Genomic DNA, 19,193 nt, shown 5'->3' on the forward strand with positions numbered 1-19,193 from the left:
TGTATCTGTTAATTTTCCTCATTTTGTACTAATAACCATCCATCTTGCCGTCGACAACCAACTAGTCCCTTTGTTTAGTCTGTTATAATGTTGGTTTAAACCTGTATTGTTTAAGGATGGTTTTCAAGGGATACTGTATAAACAAGGGTAAATAAAAACTTAAAACTGTGAAACCGTCCAGTTTATTTAGTGTAATTCTTTATATACATTTGATTATTTGCCACACTTGTACATGACTCCTCCTAAGAGCCCTGTAGTTGGCGGTAAGGTGGTGGCGCTAAACTTTAAGTAATCAGCAACCAAAGAAGAAGACCAAACTACAACGTCATCGACCCGCGACCAACGACCAAATGCCGAACAAGGAAAGCGCAGTAGCTTGAAATACAATCGATATATTTTCACCTGGCCACTTACCTTACCCTACGTACCCTAAACGGGGGGTTGGTTTGCATTTTAAACCCCCAAGGTAAGACACTCCTAATTAAACGATGTTAACAACGCTAATCAATGTGCTGGGATTCGAGTCAATCAAGTCTGTTAATATCAGTATCGTGTAGTGAACATGTGTTCTCCAACTATCTTGTAACGATATAAGTTGTTATGTATTCTATTTATTGTGTCTTGGCTACATCTACGACATTTTCTTCTCTTTGCAATACTATTGATTAGCGTTTTATAGAATTATTCTGTGTAAGTGCGACTAAACAATGTAAGCTGAGCTTGTTTGCGGCTGTATCGTTCATCACTCAACTCCCATCGGCCTCAGATGTCTTTGGCGGATGAGCTACTAGCGGATCTTGAGGAGGCCGGGGAAGAAGGCGAAGACGACCTCTATGGAGGAACAGAGGAGGGAGATAGTGATGGCGAAGTTGCAGAATGCAAAGCCGAAGGCATGTTGGAAGACATCCCTGAGGAGATGGAGCTGGACTACGCTGGGACAGAGAGTGTATCATCTATCGCCAAGCTCCGAGACAGCAAGCAGGTGAGCTGTGAGAATCGCTAACCGTAAACGACCAGAGCGAAATATTTAGTCACAAATCTTGTTAAGAGTGTGGGGTTCTCCGATAACATATGCCCTATGCAGTAGCGTGCGGTGACCCTAAATTTCAGTGGGGCAGAAACTACTAGCGTATGACCACACCCACAGTTTGTTTTTGTAATATGTATATATTATATAATATTGTATTATACATTATTATATTGTATTATATATATATATATATATATGTGTGTGTGTGTTTGTGTGTATATGTATGTATGTATGTATGTATGTATGTGTGTGTGTGTATGTATATGTATATGTATATGTATATATGTATATGTATGCTTCACATCCGTGGTCCATTTATCCCCTTGTTCTGTGCACACACTTGCTCGGAAAAAGTAGACCTGGGAAACAAAACGCAGCATTTCTCTTTTGAGCAAACATATAGCCATTATTTATTTTCATACCATGCTTGGGAGAAATGTTTATATCCTGTCTGTCTGGGCCAAGTTGTTTGATTTCTAACTTCTCTTCCAATTTTAACCTCTCAAATGTTTTTTTTAAGAGAAACTCAACACTGTTAATCACAGGTGCAACACCACTCGCCATATCTGCATCTGATATAGAAACGACAAAAGATACGTGTGGAATAATTTGAGTTAAAACAACAGTTCTAGAATATGACCATGGGGCAGACTACTTTACAACCATATAGACGTCTTAGTGCGGATTGCAATTCTTATTGCAGCCGGCAGAGTTATGTGATAAACAGGAATGCGGTCGTTGAGCTATCCTGCCCTACATTGCATAACACGTTAAACTCGACTAGAATCGCCACCATCATCGAGAATTTGATGTAAACAGACCAAAAAAAGCCGGAAAGCCTACAGAAACTATAGATAGTCAATGTGAAATTCACATTATTAAAAATAGACTTGGAGCCATGATTTACTGAGTAACTATTTTTTTGGGAGCATGCTTTTGCAAGTAGTTCGCTGCCCCACCTGCCCATATGGACGGCACGCGCCTGGTCCTATTTTAACTTTGAACCAACCATGTGCTCATCATGTAATTGTAAAATAGTTGAATAGACACCTCTAGGGTTGATTATGGTTCCACGTCGTCGCAACGCAAGGACCACACAGACGCTTTGACGCAGTTTTGAAACTGTTTTGGTTCTGTGTTGGAATTTAGTAAGCAGACTAATCACAGCCCTTGCTGATGCGTCGACTCGACGGAGGGTTAAAGTTTTTGCGAGGCGCCCGTCAGGCCCTTGCGGTAGACGCAAGTAGGTTCCGTAAGGGCACAAGGGGTCCGTAACCTCCTTGCGTTACGTGAACGTGGGACCATAATCAGCCTCTGCAGTCTCTCTGCAACTTTTAGATGGCTGGAACTAACACTGAAATATTGGGGTGGACAAATTAAATAGTAGTGGTAACATTCACATCGTCTCTGGTAAACGTAAGATTGCAGAAATGTTTGATGCAGTAACACTTGAATATGTTTTCAGTTTTCAGAAATCATGGACAAAATCAAAATCTATGTTGGAAAGCAGCGGAAAAACTCAGAAGGTGAGTGCATTTCCCCAGCTCTTGATTTAGTTTTGTTGGTGGTACAACTTACTAATGGTTGTTCTGTTCGCTCTAATGTTTTGTTTTTTTCATAGTTATGGGCCCAGTGGAGTCAGACCCAGAATACAGACTCATCGTTGCAGCCAATAACCTCACAGTAGAGATTGAAAATGAACTGAGTGAGTGAATGTTGAAACATCTTTGTTGCCGTTGTCCTAATAAATGACTTTGTAGATTTGATTTGTATAATCCTTGATACAAGCTTATTTCTTTTACATATTTTTTTCCTTTTCAGATATCATTCACAAGTTTACCCGTGACAAATACTCAAAGAGGTTTCCAGAGCTTGAGTCACTTGTGCCAACCTCTCTGGATTACGTTCGGACGGTCAAAGTAAGTGTGGGGTGGTGAAAGGCACATATGATACTTTATCCCTGAAGTATTGTCTTTTCCCTGTGAAGATGTACTTCAAACAAGTGTCCTGAAGCAGTAAACTTATATTCCCCTGTTTGATCTCTGAGCCATGGTAGTAAATGAAGCTGCTTTCAGAGCCCAATAATGTTTCAGCATGGTACTGCAGGCTAATATGGGCCCTCGGATACCCTAATACACGACACTAATGATACCTGATCAATGTGAAGGGGAAAATTATTAAATGTTTCAAAATTTAATTAAATTCTATCTGTTCTGTGTAGGAACTTGGGAACAATTTGGACAAGTGCAAGAACAACGAGAATTTGCAGCAGATCCTCACCAATGCCACGATCATGGTGGTCAGCGTAACAGCGTCTACAACACAGGGGTGAGGGGTCAACCAAAGATGATTCACCTCTCCATATGGTCATTCTATTAAATGTCATACAGCAAAGACATGCGGCATTTCCGGGGACGATTCAGATCAAAGATCTATTATGTTGTGATGTAGGACTATGCTTGGCGATGATGAACTGAAGAAGCTGGAGGAGGCCTGTGACATGGCCCTGGAACTAAACCAATCCAAACACCAGATCTACGAATACGTAGAATCCAGGATGTCCTTCATCGCTCCTAATGTGTCCATCATCGTAGGAGCATCAACGGCGGCCAAGATCATGGGTGAGTGCTACAGAAAACATCCAGTCCTTCCAAATTGTACATTTTGCTAATACCCCAGAATTGTCTGTGCCTAGGGGTCTCGCTGACAATAGTTTTCTAATGGGTTGTTTTACTTTAGGTATTGCCGGAGGCCTGACCAACCTGGCTAAGATGCCGGCCTGTAACCTCATGTTGTTGGGAGCCCAGAGGAGAACCTTGTCTGGCTTCAGCAGCACCTCCCTGCTGCCCCACACAGGCTACATCTACCACTGTGACGTGGTGCAGTCGCTGCCCCCTGTGAGTACACGAGGGGTGATGCATGCAGGGACACTGTGGTTTGTTTTCTTGGTTGTGTGTAATTGTTTTCAATACGAGGTTGCAGCCCATTGGCTAACTGCGTCTGTACATATTTGTTTCCCCTTTTTAAGGACCTGAGGAGGAAAGCGGCTCGTCTGGTGGCCTCAAAGTGCACTCTGGCCGCCCGAGTGGACAGCTTCCATGAGAGTGGTGTAGGGAAGGTAAGGGTCAGCCAGACGTGTGGAAGTAGGGTCATTGGATGAGTGATGAGTAATTGAAGCTACGCTGCTAATCCCTCACCGTCTCTCCAGGTCGGCTACGACCTGAAGGAGGAGATAGAGAGGAAGTTTGACAAATGGCAGGAGCCTCCCCCAGTGAAAACGGTGAAGCCCCTGCCGGCCCCACTGGACGGCCAGCGGAAAAAGAGAGGTGGAAGGAGGTGAGGAACCAGCACACGCCACATAAGGGCCGCAGTTCACAGAGTGCACTATCTAAGATATTAGAGTGCCGTTTGGCATTCAAACTGAAGGCCTTTGTCTTGTGTAGGTATCGTAAGATGAAGGAGCGCCTGGGTCTGACGGAGATCAGGAAACACGCCAACAGGATGACCTTTGCAGAGGTGAGCAGCAGTCTAAAACTCTTTCATGGTCGTTGTGAGGTGACTTAAAAAAAGGAACTACTGGTTTCAACAATGTGGTTCATAAAGGGTCCTAAAACGCTCTTCCTTATTTCCTTTTTGGGATCATTTAAAGGGCTTTCTTGTGTGGCTCGAACTCACAAGTGGACTGGTAGTCTGTACTGTTTCTGTCTATGACAGAACATCATGCATTGAGCGTTTTGGATGTAGTGAGCTTACGTTATTCCTGCAAGCCACTGGCACACGACCACAAATGAAACCTTTCTAACCTCTGTCTATCTGTTTGTAGATTGAAGACGATGCCTACCAAGAGGATCTGGGCTTCAGTCTGGGTCAGCTGGGTAAGAGTGGCAGCGGGCGAGTCAGGCAGGCGCAGGTCAACGAGGCCACAAAGGCCCGGATCTCCAAGTCCCTCCAGGTAAAGGCACCCGCTGCCCCAGAGCACCAACAACGTGGGTCGCCGCGGCTCGCTATCCCATCACCGAGAGACTGCATGAGTCCAAAGTGTTTAGTTATCAGATGTGTCGTAGAACATCTTCAGTGAAACAGACGGACATTCCTATGACATGCCGAGGGTCATCTATATTACAAAAATGCAAAGTAGTGAGAATAACGTAAAAACCATGCCAATGGCAGTAATGGTTCTACAAATGGTATTGTGTTTGTCGCCCTATCTAGAGGACATTGCAGAAGCAGAGCATGACGTATGGGGGCAAGTCTACCGTCAGAGACCGCTCTTCGGGAATCAGCTCCAGCGTGGCTTTTACTCCGCTTCAGGTATTGCAACTCTCCTCACAAAACTCCCATCCACGCATTGTTTTTTGTTTTAAGATCGTGTTTTAAAGTCATCGTCGGTGTTGTTCTTCTTCAGGGCTTAGAGATTGTGAACCCGCAGGCAGCAGAGAAGAAGGTGGCTGAGGCCAACCAGAAATACTTTTCCAACACGTCAGAGTTTGTTAAGGTGAAGAAGGAATAATGGTCTATTTAGTTTAGTTTTTTTAAAGCCACTGGTCAGACATTGTGAGTGATGGTATTTTTTCAATTTGTAAATGACTTGGACATTATGCTCTCCCCATCCACACCAAAACACACACGCAACGTCTCCCCTTATTTGTTTTATATTTACGTATTGATTTGTGGTTGTGAATAAAAGCCATTTCTTAAACTGCTGGTATTCATTAGTATGATTTACACAAGCCTTCCCCTCTGAGTCCAAAAACCGAGTCCATTCTTAAGTAGGGTCACGTAAACTCCACAAAGAGGCCAGGGTCAAAGGCCGCCAACCCAGAACCTCCACCCCTTGTGGCAGCGGTGGGCTTCGAACCCAGGACCTTACTGTGTGGCAGCCGTGCTACCCCCTGCACCAACCATACTGGTACATATTATTCTAACCTGGGTACTGGATCTTTGTGTAAAGCATCAACACCTTTTTTTAATTTAATTAAACGATTGGCCCCACATGCTCCCCTTAAAGGGAACATATTATTCCACCAGTGTGATAAGTGATGTTTAATCACTCATACCTGGTGGTATATGTCCCCTTTAAACCTGTGGATCCTAATAATGGGTCTGCTACCTTCTCTACCAGAGCAGGGGTAGTAGACTGTAAACTAGAGTAGCCTGCCATGGTGTCTATATAAGTCGTTTTGTGAATCAAGGACAATAAACAGCATTTAGTTCTGAAAAGCATTTATTGAAATGTTACAATACTTTGTAACCCATATTATGAAGTATCCCATGCAGAACCTCAACATGTAAATATGAGAAATTGTAAATATGAGAAATTCACTTTAGCCATTTAATCTGACTATACTCTACCTTTAATTTAAGGCCCAAAAATAGATTCTATTAAAGGCAATTGCTTTATCCACGTATTTAACTACCGTTGAAGAAAACTTCAGCTTAAGGGCTGGTTTTTACAGCAAGATATATATTTAATTTACATTTACTGCAGTAGATACTTTAATAGCCAAGCTGAGATTGAATCTGTACCAAAGGGTTAAGATATGCTTGGCAGTGTAAATCAAACCACTTAGTTACTGCTATCTCGGGGTTTGATTTACTCACTAAACCTTGTAAAACCACCATTAATTAGGTAGCTCTCACTTATACTAATTAGGTTAAAAAAACTGCCATGTAAATGGGATGAGGTGACTAAAACAAGGATTTCACGATTGAAAGCTGCAACAATTCTGATTCTGTACAGAAAATACCATCAGTGTATGGAAAAGAAGTGATTTGGTTCAAATTACATTCACAAAACTGGGAATGGCTGTGACACTATCGACTTCCAACGTGAAAACCTCCATTGAATAATTAGTACAGTAAAAGATGAACAAACCCTAAATTAAGATTTATTTTACAATTTTATTTTTTCACAAACATGAATGCCCCATAAAGATGCATTTTTCTTAGACAGGTAAACTTAAAAACATTTATTTGTAAAGAGGGAGTCAGAGACCAGTTCAATTGCATAGCAATTTAATCCACGTCCAATAAGGATTCTTTCCCTGTCACAGGGAGAGGCCCTGTGGTCAATCAGTGTTTTATCGACCAAGACGGTCAATAACACTATTGATAATCACTCACTATATCCAATAGTGACCATATTCTACAGGCATCAGAGGATCTTTAAAAGAAGCCATTTCTACACACCATGTCCAAATGTCCACTGCACAGTTCCCCATTTAACTCGACCAGATCACGGTAAACATGAGGAGCGGTGACTGTTACGTGAATTGAATCCAATGCTTGTTTTTGTATCGGGTCAAGGGTTTCCAGGCTCGTGATGATGGCATGGTGACGGTACAGAGTCTTGTTGCAATGGGGGAGGAGGGGAAATAATAAAACTAAAACATACCATGAGAAACATGCATGGGCTAGGCTTTCCTAATGCCACATACTGAGTGTGCACACAGACAGGCACGGACGCAGACATCCCATCGTCGCCCCCCGGCCCACACGCAGCGCACCGCTTCTTCTGCTCAAACCCACGGGGCACATGCCAAGAGTAATGCGCTACGGTGGGGGTGGCGGGGGCTCCACGTGGAAGATGCAGCCTGCACAGACACCCTCGGCCCCCCTTCCAGGAGGCCTCTTCTACTACACATCAATCTCTATCCAAAGTACGGAGGACAGTCTCGGAATGTCAACAGCAGCACGGCTCCTCGCCCCACGGCCCTCCTCGTCACTGCAGGTCGCGGTCCTCCAGGTACCGGTACTCGAAGGTGAAGCCCTCCTTCTTCCGCTGGCCCCACTTCTCATAGTCAAAGTAGATGTAAGTGCCCTAGAGGTGGAGGAGACGGTGCAGAGGACAGCAGTGTCAGTGAGTGCTCACGTCAGCGGACGCGAGGAAAAACCATAGCCTATTCGCACTTTACAATAGTGCTGGTTGTACCTGAAAGGGGAAAGAAGGTGCCCCGGACAAGTCACATTTAAATATATCCTTACAGAATTCACTTCAGACAGGGGGGTGACTGCCAGCTCAGAGTTGAATAGGATGTCATCAGCTGCGCGTTAAGGTCTATACATGGTTGGGTAACCGCAGCACGCAAGCAACACACATATTGAATGCATGACTGACATTTGACTGCTGCAGCAGCCAACAGCTAACCGAGCTCCAGTTGAGATTCTGGTAAACATTTAAAGTGTAATTTCTTTACTTTCAAAAGGTTTGCTATACTTCAACAGCAGGTGTGTTCACTAGTTAGTAAAAGGGGGCGACTTATTTAGCTATCAGTACGATATGAATCCAATGTGTACCCCCTCTAGTAATGACAGCTTGTCTTGTAGAGTGCAAAGACCGATTAAACCATACTTTGGTTACACTGTCTTTTCAATAATACTTTTGGGCAGTGATCCCACCAGGACACATTAACTGTCAAGCATGGAGCCTCTCATCAGACAGCTCCTCTTGTAGAAGAACACAGCGGGTCTGAGGTGGTTTGGGTCGCATCCTGATCAGGTCTCCGCAGGGTGTAGACACAAGGCCCCGGTCCAATAAGACGACTACATGACAAAAACCACGCCTGCGACTTGAATGGTAGCTCATGCGCTCATATTACCTTTCACATAAAAATAAATAAACGGCAACGTATGAGTTGTTGGTTTCATTAAAATAAATGCATTATGGCATACACCGCTTAAATTAATGTTTAACTTGATAACTAACTTTAACCACTATTCTCTTCTGAATACTATACTTTAGCTAAAACACTATGCTAAAAATACTTGAGGTATTTAAATATTTAGAACCAACAAAAGATCTTAACATGTACTAACCATATCTCTACATACTACTGGCAGTATTGCATAGCTTCAGTTGCAAGATGACGTATTTATATATTATACTTTCATGTGCAGGCCAAGTCTAGCGACAAATCATTAGTTTAAAAGCATTACTGTTCTCTTTTGATTTTCTTCTGTCATACCATGTTATAATAAATCAGCCATTTCCAAAGCGTCTATTTATAGGCCTCAATGGGTTAAGGACCTCTCAGCTCGTTGGCTACACAACGCCCCTGCTCTGTTTCACTGTGGCCATTAAGCACATTATTTTCAGCAGTTCCTCCCAAAAAATGTGCATGCGTGTCTTTCTCTTAACTGGTGGTGGCGGTGTTGAGCTGTAGAGAAGAGCTGCTCTTGGAAGATGAGCCCCATCCTAACCTCACCAAAACCATAAAAAAAACATTTGAAATTATGTCATAATCCCCTTGTAGAACAGAAGACCATCGAAGGAGAAGAATAATGCTTTTAAAGTATTGATTTCTCAAAAGTTTAACGGTATAAAAACTAGACTTTGCTTCCGGGTCGTTCTAGAATGGAAGGTATGCAATACGGTCCGGTCGAAGACCTCATGTTGCCAAAGCGTTCCCAATCAAGTGGCAGGCAGAGTCTGAGATCCGATCACAAAAGACAAGTGTAACCAAGGCCATCGCTGCATTGCCTGTGTGCCAAGAATGCAGAAAAACCACACGGAAGCATGTCGAACAGGGACGGGGGCTGGAGAGAGGGAGCTGGAGATGCACCTGTTCAAACTCATCGGTGATCGTCTTGGGCTCCTCGTGCCTCTGGAACCACATCATGTACTTGGTGTGGAACCTCCACGACTGCTTCTTCAGCGCCTTCGCAGACAGGTACTGAGCCTTCGTGCCCTGGAGGAGGAAGGCATGGAGTCAGTCAAACAAAGCCCCCAGTTTGAGCTTGTCCCCGCCTCCTGCGTGCATTCTGGCTGAATTCTGGCAGACACTTTAAATCTATATTGCTGCTCTGTTGCACAAGCCACTCCCACTCGCTGCAAACCCATTTGGGGGAAGGGGGCGGGGAAAGCCAGAATGTTTGACTGGTAACCTGGTTACCCAAAACAGCCAATATCGGGTATCATGAATATGCAAACATGAGTAAGCATTCTACCCATAGAGCACCATCCATAGCACTCGTATGTAACCCACTACATGGCATCTAAAATATGTTACTTCATTGCTGGTTATTCTTTGAGATTTTGTTTAAATGGACAGGCCCAACTGAAGGGCCCACTAGGAGGGTGAGCGGGCCGGGGAGAGACGTTACCTCCAGGTAGTAGAAGATGAAGAAGAGCGTTTCCGTGGACAACCTCTGGTAGAACTCGATGGAGTCCGAGTGATGAGGCGGCATCTGGTGGTGGAAGGGCAGCGTGGGACACGGGTTCCTCATCAGGTACTGCCTGTAGCGACACAGGGACCACAGCCGTCAGTCAGCCGTCACACACACGCCCCTTCACAGTGAACACTGCCAGGGTTAGGGTTCGATCCCCCTGGGTTACGCCACGCTAAGGAGCAGTGCACTCACGGTGTTGTAGGAGAAGCCTTGGATGAAAGCCTCGATTAAAGGTTGCATAGGTGATTTGCTTTTTTGGCCATTTTTGCAAAATTACTTGAAATCCTTATCATAACCCGCTTACAGCCACTGAGTTAGAAGTACTGACATGAAAATTAAACTTGTCAATCATCTGTGGAACGTGCAGGGCTCGAAAAACTCCAGCCAATCATATCCATTGCCACCGAGTTTCATTGGACAGTAAGTACGTCAATCAAACGGTCGTACTGCACTCCCCCTCCCCCCCTCGCCCCGCGCGCGACCCCTTCGTGCAGTACTCGTGACCCAGAGCTCGTGACCCAGAGCAAGCTCCTGTTTGTTGTTATCCTGCGGTATCTACTGGAACTAGTTAATCCACATTTGGACCTAGCAGTAGAAGACAATTTCCATGGCAGACAAGACGCCACAATCCCCACCACCACCACCACCACCACCAGCAAAGAGAAGGAAAACTCTTTTTCAGAGAGTAATTGATAATAAAAACGCTGAAAGAGAAAAACTGAAATCAAGAATAATCCTAGGCGCTGCTTTTGAACGTTGGCGGCAACTGAAGGACGAGAAGGGTCTAAAAACCGATGCTTGTGTGGCGGTTGACCTAGTTTCAAAGTTTATACCGTTTATACCGGTGTTGAGACGAGTGTAGCCTATTACTCGGTGTGAAAATGTCCACACCGCGGCAACCCTAGTGAAAACCAGGACTTCCAATACAATTATATGAAACAAACATACATTTTCTAAAAATAGTATTGATTTATGTGACCGTTTAATGTTTATAACATCTGGTGCAACCATAGCCGCGAGAACGTATTCTCAGCAGGGGGTGCTGTGAAAAAAAAACCCGGCCTGCACTAGACTCGCAACTCGCCACATTGATAAAAAAGATATATAGCAGCGCAGCTCAATTACACCAGTGCATGCGCGCACAGTTGAAAATCGATCGTTGTGTTCACTTCCTTCACACCATGGTTCACATCCAGCTGCTCACAGAACAAGTTTAGCGCACCACCGCTACCCTCACACTTTTTCATATAACCTTTTTTCAGCACTAGGACATATGAGCATTAAATAAATGCTGCGTCTCAACATGCCTTGGACAGCAGCGAGGATGACTCGCTTTGCCACGGGCCGAAACAGTTCGGAGCGACCACAGCCAGAGCGAACACAGCGGGGCAGAGGAGTGTCAGGAAGTCTTTGGTGTACACATCAGTACGGCCTATTTGCACTACTGTTTAGTGGCAATGCAGTGTTTTATTCTATGCCTTTTTATTTTCGTATATTATTTCAATTAATACAATTTATTTATTCATGAAATCAAGATCTGGGCTTCAAATCTTTTTTCCAAATATAGGTCGTATTACAATGGGGTTTGTGTTTATATTCGGACCAATACGGTACAGCGGATGCTCACATGACGTTAAGCATTTCCTGGTGCATAATGTGACGCTTCAGAACCTAAAATCCCGTTTCTCCCCGTTGATACGACAACACATAACCGGCGTTTTCAGAAATCTCCACTTTGGTTTTTAGAAATGATCGTTTTCTGTGATAAGACAGGGCCTCGGACAGGGGGTGTTGCAGCACCCCCAAAACCCCTACTTCCCGCGGTACTGGGTGCAATTTACAGCTGAATGTAGTGCCATGTTGTTAAACGAAAACCTACGCTAGCCTGGCTCGCTCTCGCGCATCTCTGTTCGCGCTCGTGCATGATTGCGCGTCCAAGTACTTGGAATGGGTGGAGTCAGAGTCAGCGTTGAAGGGGAGGGGGTAGGACCATTTGAGTTGTGTATTTTCAAAATCTGCTGGCGTTTCGCAAATCGCGTACCCAACCTTTAAGCGGCATGTATTTATTTACCTTTAGACCATGAGGTCATTCAGACGCTTTACCCTTAACAAGTCATTTAGCATTTGGCCTTCTGCTCAGAGACGCCTACATGTCGGCTGTGGACATCGGGGTTTGAACCCAAAACCTTCGTGCCCTGGGGTCAAACCCCCTCTCCACTACAGTATACTGCCCTCATGAATGTATAAAAAATATCAACTATTAATTTAGAGTACGGAGCATCCTAGTGGACAGACGCTTCATCATTAGTCGCCGGTCGTTCACCTGATTCTCTCAGAGTCCGAGGGGTGGGGCATGTGTGTCCAGGCCGACTCCTGCATGGCCTGCTGGTAGAGCTGGTCTTTGGGGAGCGGCGTGGGGCCCAGGGGGCACACGCCCAGCGACGGGGGGATGCTGACCTCTGACAGGGAGGGCTGGGGGCCCGCCGGGGTGCCGGGGGCTGCAGAGGAACTAGAGAAGATATCTACGGGCGGAAGAGGAGGCTGGGCATCAGATCCGTGCCACAAACACCTGATAGCCTCATTTAAACACTCCACACTCTGTTGTTCATTGTTAGTGGATTTAACTGTTAATCCCCACAGTTTTGTACTGCACAATGCACCTCGACTGAGAGCAGGGTTTTCTGCATTACTCCTCATTGCATTGCCATTCATATTTCAGGATTTCTGCAAGGATATTTCAGGATTAACGTAACCGTGTTTGAGAATATTTCCCCAGATGAACATGACAACCGAGTCCATTTTCCGTCCCTCTTGTCCTTAAAGAACCATTCACTCTATTTTATGACGGTCACTAGTGCGATGGCAGTGGCCCGTGCTGACCTCTATCTGTGAGGTGCAGGTTGGGGATCTCTCCGTCAAGGCCTGAGACCAGCGCTGCCCGCTCGGCCATGGCCTTCAGAGAGCTGAGAGCCTCAGGAGCCTGGAGCCCGAGGGAGGAGAGAGGGAAGGGTTGAAACAGGGGGGAGAACGACAGCAAGAACACAACAATCAGGCCTCAGAGGCAGAGAAACGATAGGGAGAGAGTGTAGAAATAGAATCAGAGAGGGGGGAATCAGAGAGTGGGATAGAGAAACAAATGAACACACTTCCGCGTCCTGCACGTATGCGAAGACCCGTGTACTTATGCATGTGTTCGTATGTCTTCACCTGACACTGCTTTCGTTTGCGTGTGTTGGTGGCCGTGGTCCCGGGCGGCTCTCCCGCAACTGCCGATACCCGGCAGTCCATCAGCATCTGACGGTGGTCTGTGGGGAGCTGGGGGGACGAAGGGCCCATACAAGTTATTGTCGTGGCCACAGCATCACAGCAACACTATTCAGCGACATACATACCAAGGAGAGGCCCTCGGGTAAAACATTTAAAACATCCCGTGCCCAAATAAGGCTACCTAAACATTTGTATGATAGTCAATAGAAGGTGTTTGGGGTCTCAAGTGTATTTGTGGACCACTAAGCTGCATCTTGCTTTACAAGCTAAAAATAAGATGGGGCTTAGTGCTTATGGGTGCTGGTCGGCTATCCAATACATACTCCGACTGCTGACTTCCTCACCCTAGGAGTGAAGGCACTCACCCCCTCCGCAGTGGTGCAATCTCACAATGTTATCCTGGTCTTTAAATTTAGACTCTCTCCACCAAAACTCTGTATGTAATGCACCTTCTCAGGGTTACATTTGATCCTGTAGCATGTGTAGTGGTGGTGATATCTGACCGAAACCCGTGAACCAAGCAACCCGGCCCACCCATCCTCCCTCCCTCATGCTCACTTTGAGGACCTCGGGGGTCTGCGAGTAGGAGTGGGGTCCGTTCAGAAGGCTGCTTCCGCCGGGCGTGCTGTCCGAGAAGGAGGGCGAGGGAGAGCTGGGCGGCAGGGTGATGGAGCTGATGAGGCTGGGGCCGTTGTCCATTCTGCGGGGCCAGGAAGCAACAGCAGGGGACAACCATAAACGCACAAGGACTCTTAATTGGCCGTGAATGGGTTACAGACCAACGGTGGCGCAAAGACCGATGCCGGAGTACACTCACGGTTGACTGGTCGAGGACGTGAGCGACGAAGGCTGGCTGCCTTGTGATTGGCTCGGTGTGCTTAGATTGGAATCTGTGGAGCTCTCTGCTACTATTGCGCTGTAACCTGGGAGACGAGAGGGGAAGTCAGGCAACCGATCCCACTATGAGGTTGAATGCGCACAATACACAAAAAACACACAGAGTTTATAAACCACTCACTTGTGGTTCCGTTCTGCTTGAGTCCACTGGGGGGTCTGGCAGGGGCCGCGTTGAGCACCGCTCCGCCGACCACGCCGACGTTGGCACCGCTGCCTCCCAGCATGCCCATGCCCCCGCCAGGAGCAGCGCTGACGGGAGGGAGGGTCACCTGCGAGGACCCGGGGCCAACGTTCTGCCCGGGGACCAGGCCGAGGAGGCCCCCGGTGAGAGAGCCGTGCGCCGGGCTGGAGCCCAGCAAACTAAGGCCTGTGCCGGAGCCATTGGTGGTGACTCCACTGGAGCCAGAGGTGGGGATGGAAGGGCTGCTCTCCATGGGAACACTGGACAGGCCGCTGCTGCTGCTCAGACCCAGGCCCCCCGACGCCGCTGCCTGAGCATACGGGGTAGGGGTGGACGCCGAAATGAGCCCGGCCATCGTGTTTAGCGCCGACGGCATGCCGCTCAGGCCAAGACCGGACATTTGGTTGGCACTGCTGGTCCCCGTGATGCCCACTTTGCTCAAACCCAGGCCCAGCCCAAGTCCACAGCTGGAGGAGGGAGCGGACCCTGAGGACGGCATGGGTTGGGGGAGGGCCGCCACTAAGCTGGGGGCGGTGGGGATGGGGATGGGGGCCGAGACCGGTAGGAGTGGGTGGCTGGGCGGGCTGGGGGTGTTGCTGGAGGGGGCCGAGGGCTTGGATTGCGATGGCTGTTGCTGTTGGTTTGCAGACTGCGCCAGCTGCTGCGACATTTGATGCTGGTGCTGTTGCACAGCGCTGCTGAAGCTCCCGATCAGGCTGTTGCTTGTGGGCACCACGGGAATGCCTCCGACAATGCTCGCCATGGACACCAACGAGGAGGAGGAGGAGGAGGAGCCGGAGGTGGAGGAGCAAGAGAAGGAAGACAACAGGGAAGGAGTGCCATTCTTCACAGGCGACTGAAATTTAAAAGAACGTTGGCTTCAGTAAGACAACTACACGGCGCAACACTACAATGCAGAGAACAATGAAGATTTGTTAAATAAATACAAGCTTGAGGCCTGCAAAAGAAATCAAATCTATAGTATGCATTTTGATCTACCGGGAAAATGCTTTGGCTGCTTCCTTTCACAAGGACTATACCAGATGACCCAGTACAGTTGAGATCCTCACCTGACTAACTTCACTGTCTGTCGACCGACCTCGTTTCTTATCGTCCTCAGAGTTCTCCTGTAAGAAAGAGAGTCATGAGAATTCAATCCACAAACCATCTTTTGTCCAACACATTGGTGGATTAAGACCCAATAACATGGGACTTTCGAAGCATGTTAATATGCACACACAAACAAATTTCAAAAAGACCCCAACCCTTTACCCCCTTACCAAAGTGATGGAATCGTCCCAAGCAAAGGGAGGATTGCATGAACTTACAGCAGTGCAGGCGGCCGGGGAGGGAGGGATGGGTGAGGAGGAGGTGGTGGAAGTGGGCGTACTGCTGGAGTTGAGAAACATCTCATCCTCAATATTTCCTTGCCCCGATGGAGACGTGGCCACAAGTGCTGCAGCAGCCGAGGAATGGCAGAAACAATAAAGCAAAGACACGATTATTTACTGATATTTGATCCCGAGCAGGCCCCCTTGCCCCCACTAAGAGCCGAAACCCCCATTTGATTAACATAATGGTTTAATGGTGCTCAACATAGTTACTGCATAGCAAATGGCAAAAAGAGAAGGCATCCCCACAATGTACTATGTCCAATTAGCTCAAGCAGGTTTTCAGGCCGGTTTGGTTGTATGAGAGTTACTCACCTCCTTCTAGCCTTTTGCCAACAAATACATTTATAGAAAAGTACGGTGGCTGAATTACTCGTGAAGAAACTCATTATACCAAAAGTGAACATTATTTTGCCATCAGCTGTACAGCCAATGGGTTAGTAAGTAGAAGACTCAAATTACACTTTTGTGTCATTAACATAGAACAATTTAACTCCTTTAGCCTGGTCTTTTCAATAGACTCACGTATGTCATCCAGGTCTAGATCATCGTACAGGAACTCGTTCTCCTCGAAGTCGGGGTCCTGGGACGAGTCGATGTAGTACTCCACGTCATCTTTGATCTTCAGGACAGAGTCCACTTGTACCGAGTCATTGTCAAGCATTCGCAGGATGGTCTCCAGCATGCGAATGTGGAACCGATGGCGCTCGATCAACCTCTTAAGCTCTTCGATGCGATCTTGCTTCTGGGAGGAAGGGTGGCCAAAGTTGTACTGAGGGCATATTCTCCAAACACGTCTTACAGTGGCAACCGAGAAGAACACGGAGCACCTACCTCTTTGTCACCCTTTTTTTTTCTCGTCATCACGGAGAGAGACTCCACCTCACTCTCAAACTGGTCCACCTGCATATTTAGAGTGTCTATCGTATTCTACGTTGCGGGGAATACACAAACACAGAAAGTGAGGTCATATTGTGCACAGCTATTCCAGTTCAGTCTAACGCGCCTGACCTCATATTGTGAACAATATTAGCGATTGAATCAGCTTGCTCGAATTGTGGCTACAATAAAAAATAAATAATAATAAAATATAAAAACGAGGATTAACATAAAAATGCATTATTAATTTAACATTTTACTATTCACATAAAAAAATTTCACATGCAATCACAAATAGAGTACGCGTTGCTTTTGCAATGACACTTCCCTGCTGTGCTTGTGGAAGCATCGATGACAGGAAAGGGCAAAACCCTAAACCCTAAGAGCCCAAGGACAGCAGAACACCTTACCGTTAACCACTGGCCCGTTTCCTCTTTTTCCCTCTGAGCTGGATCTACTTTCTGGGCAAGTCCTAAGCCTTCTTTAGAGTACGCCTTTGTTTTTGTTTCCCGCTCCACCACCTTAAAGCGCTCCATTTGCTGAGAAGAGAAGAGACACATAATGGCGGATGAGACAATTGGTTCTGATTTGTGTAATTTTACTAAATTTATTTGGTGATGAATGAAAGAAGATCATTACCGTCTCTATGAGTTTCCGGTTTTCGACTAGTTGCCTTTTGTCTTTAATCTCATTTGAGGCCACCCATGTTTTTATCTGATCTCGCAGTCGCTGGGCAGGAGCAAAGAGGACACGTGGTTAGGTTTCATAGATATGGATAGACACATCTTAGTTTATAAAATAAACAAATTAAGAAAAATGATCCCATGGGTGATAACTCCTCTTACTTGCAGTTTTTTAATCTCTTTTTTGAGGTCTGCCTCGTATTTTTCCTTCTGGTTAGCATTGGCTGCATTGTGAAGCTGTGGCAATTAAAAATCACATTGGCTCAAGTTTGCAAATCAAATGTACAATTGTGGAAACAAGAAAACTGCATGCATTATTAATACCTCACCTTTTGCCAAATATCCTCGAACTGCTCTACACCTTCTGCTACTTTTTTCAAACATCTATCGATTTCACCTGTAGAGATCAAAGAGATGATCCTGAATAACCCCCTTAAATCCTGTACCAGAAGAAGTCATGCAGCGCCTATGGTTTCCGAAGTAAAAATTAGAGCGTGGTGGGAAGTAAGGACTCCATGCAACATCATTGTGCCATTGACTTACCTTGTAATTTTCTCTTGTCAGCCATGGCTTTCACTACGACACTGTCCACATTCCGTCTGTTACTGCTTTAGCTGGGAAAAGCATTTACAACTTTGAATTAGGCTTAAGGTCCATGAAACATCAGCACTCATCTGTGGACACGCTTCACACCAAGAGGATTGATCTTAAGTTAACGTGGGTTGTTGTGGATCAGTGTTCATGTAACCTAGCATTGTGCAAGCATTGACCCTTCCAGAGTGTATTTATTAAATCGCGATCCATATCGTACGATAACATAAAACGTGCAATTTACAGTGACGCTTGTCATGCATACTTGTCAACGGATGCACCTTGTATAGGGTGATCGGGCTAATGCTACCCAGTATAGCCAGTCCATTACGCTCGATAGTAGTTGGATATGGCTAAACGATTATTAAGTACAGATTGATTGTTTCATTACACATTCTTGCAACAGTAATTTGGGTTAAAATGTTGCATTTTAATTGTGTCAGATGCATTGTGAAATGTATCATTTATCATCGTTGCCAATCGCCAACCCAATAGCTAATATTGCTAACAGGCTAGCAATTGCATACAATACTAGCTAGCGGCTTAGCTAGCAAGGTAGCACAATTAAGGAATAAGGGAAACTGGCTCAACCAGACCATCTAGATGCACATTGGTTTCCAGCATTTACCTAGGGTCTGGGTTTTCGTTTTTCTCTTTTCAATTATAGCCCAAACTATTTCCCACACGTCTTCTTTACTTCCAAAATGTGTTTTCTTTTCGATAAACTCGCTGTACTCTAGCTAAAGATGGACGGTAGCTTAACCACGCCTCCAGGGTTGGTCTCCTCCCTAAGTGACATTTAGCAGCTGTGATTGGACAGCTTTTACCGTTTTCATTTGGAAACATCCGCCGGAATTACCCCCAACAAAATTATTAAATTATTCCACTGAATTATTCAATCAGTCATCAATCAGATATCTTTAAATAAACGTTATTTGCGATTGTACATGCTTTTTCTTTACAATATTTTTGAAGAAGCTATTTCCCAAAGTGACTCAAAACAATGTCTTATATAAATGCAGTATCAAGGCAGTTACATTTTTAGCCAGAGACAAATTTAATCCTGCTTTGGACGATGAGTTTCTTCCGTCAACAATATATTCCAG

General features: G+C 45.8%; 2 protein-coding genes across 3 annotated transcripts; one reads left to right on the top strand and one right to left on the bottom strand.

Annotated features, from left to right (window-relative positions):
• Positions 1 to 279: 279 nt before the first annotated feature.
• On the top strand, positions 280 to 5,736 carry prpf31 (PRP31 pre-mRNA processing factor 31 homolog (yeast)). The gene is made up of 14 exons (XM_056602343.1): positions 280 to 466; positions 767 to 982; positions 2,496 to 2,556; positions 2,652 to 2,735; positions 2,852 to 2,949; positions 3,252 to 3,358; positions 3,482 to 3,651; positions 3,770 to 3,927; positions 4,059 to 4,148; positions 4,239 to 4,366; positions 4,474 to 4,546; positions 4,854 to 4,982; positions 5,243 to 5,341; positions 5,436 to 5,736. The coding sequence occupies exons 2-14, from the start codon at positions 767 to 769 to the stop codon at positions 5,538 to 5,540; spliced, it is 1,518 nt and encodes a 505-aa protein (XP_056458318.1). The 5' UTR covers positions 280 to 466; the 3' UTR covers positions 5,541 to 5,736.
• Positions 5,737 to 6,166: 430 nt separating this feature from the next.
• Positions 6,167 to 19,031, bottom strand: cnot3a (CCR4-NOT transcription complex, subunit 3a). Of its 2 annotated transcripts, none has more exons than XM_056602314.1 (19): positions 18,716 to 19,031; positions 18,040 to 18,110; positions 17,826 to 17,893; positions 17,659 to 17,733; positions 17,453 to 17,542; positions 17,224 to 17,352; positions 16,769 to 16,864; positions 16,460 to 16,679; positions 15,824 to 15,999; positions 15,614 to 15,670; positions 14,484 to 15,399; positions 14,283 to 14,388; positions 14,024 to 14,165; positions 13,406 to 13,513; positions 13,079 to 13,178; positions 12,522 to 12,720; positions 10,133 to 10,265; positions 9,592 to 9,717; positions 6,167 to 7,850 (listed from the first exon to the last, which is right to left on the bottom strand). In XM_056602314.1, the coding sequence occupies exons 2-19, from the start codon at positions 18,062 to 18,064 to the stop codon at positions 7,752 to 7,754; spliced, it is 2,865 nt and encodes a 954-aa protein (XP_056458289.1). In that variant the 5' UTR covers positions 18,065 to 18,110; positions 18,716 to 19,031; the 3' UTR covers positions 6,167 to 7,751. The 2 variants fall into 2 exon arrangements, with proteins under 2 accessions (XP_056458289.1, XP_056458290.1); XM_056602315.1 differs by having other exon boundaries at positions 6,168 to 7,850; positions 15,872 to 15,999.
• Between the last annotated feature and the right edge of the window lie 162 nt (positions 19,032 to 19,193).

This window comes from Gadus chalcogrammus, chromosome 11 (assembly GCF_026213295.1).
Source record: "Gadus chalcogrammus isolate NIFS_2021 chromosome 11, NIFS_Gcha_1.0, whole genome shotgun sequence".
NCBI classification, from domain to species: domain Eukaryota; kingdom Metazoa; phylum Chordata; class Actinopteri; order Gadiformes; family Gadidae; genus Gadus; species Gadus chalcogrammus.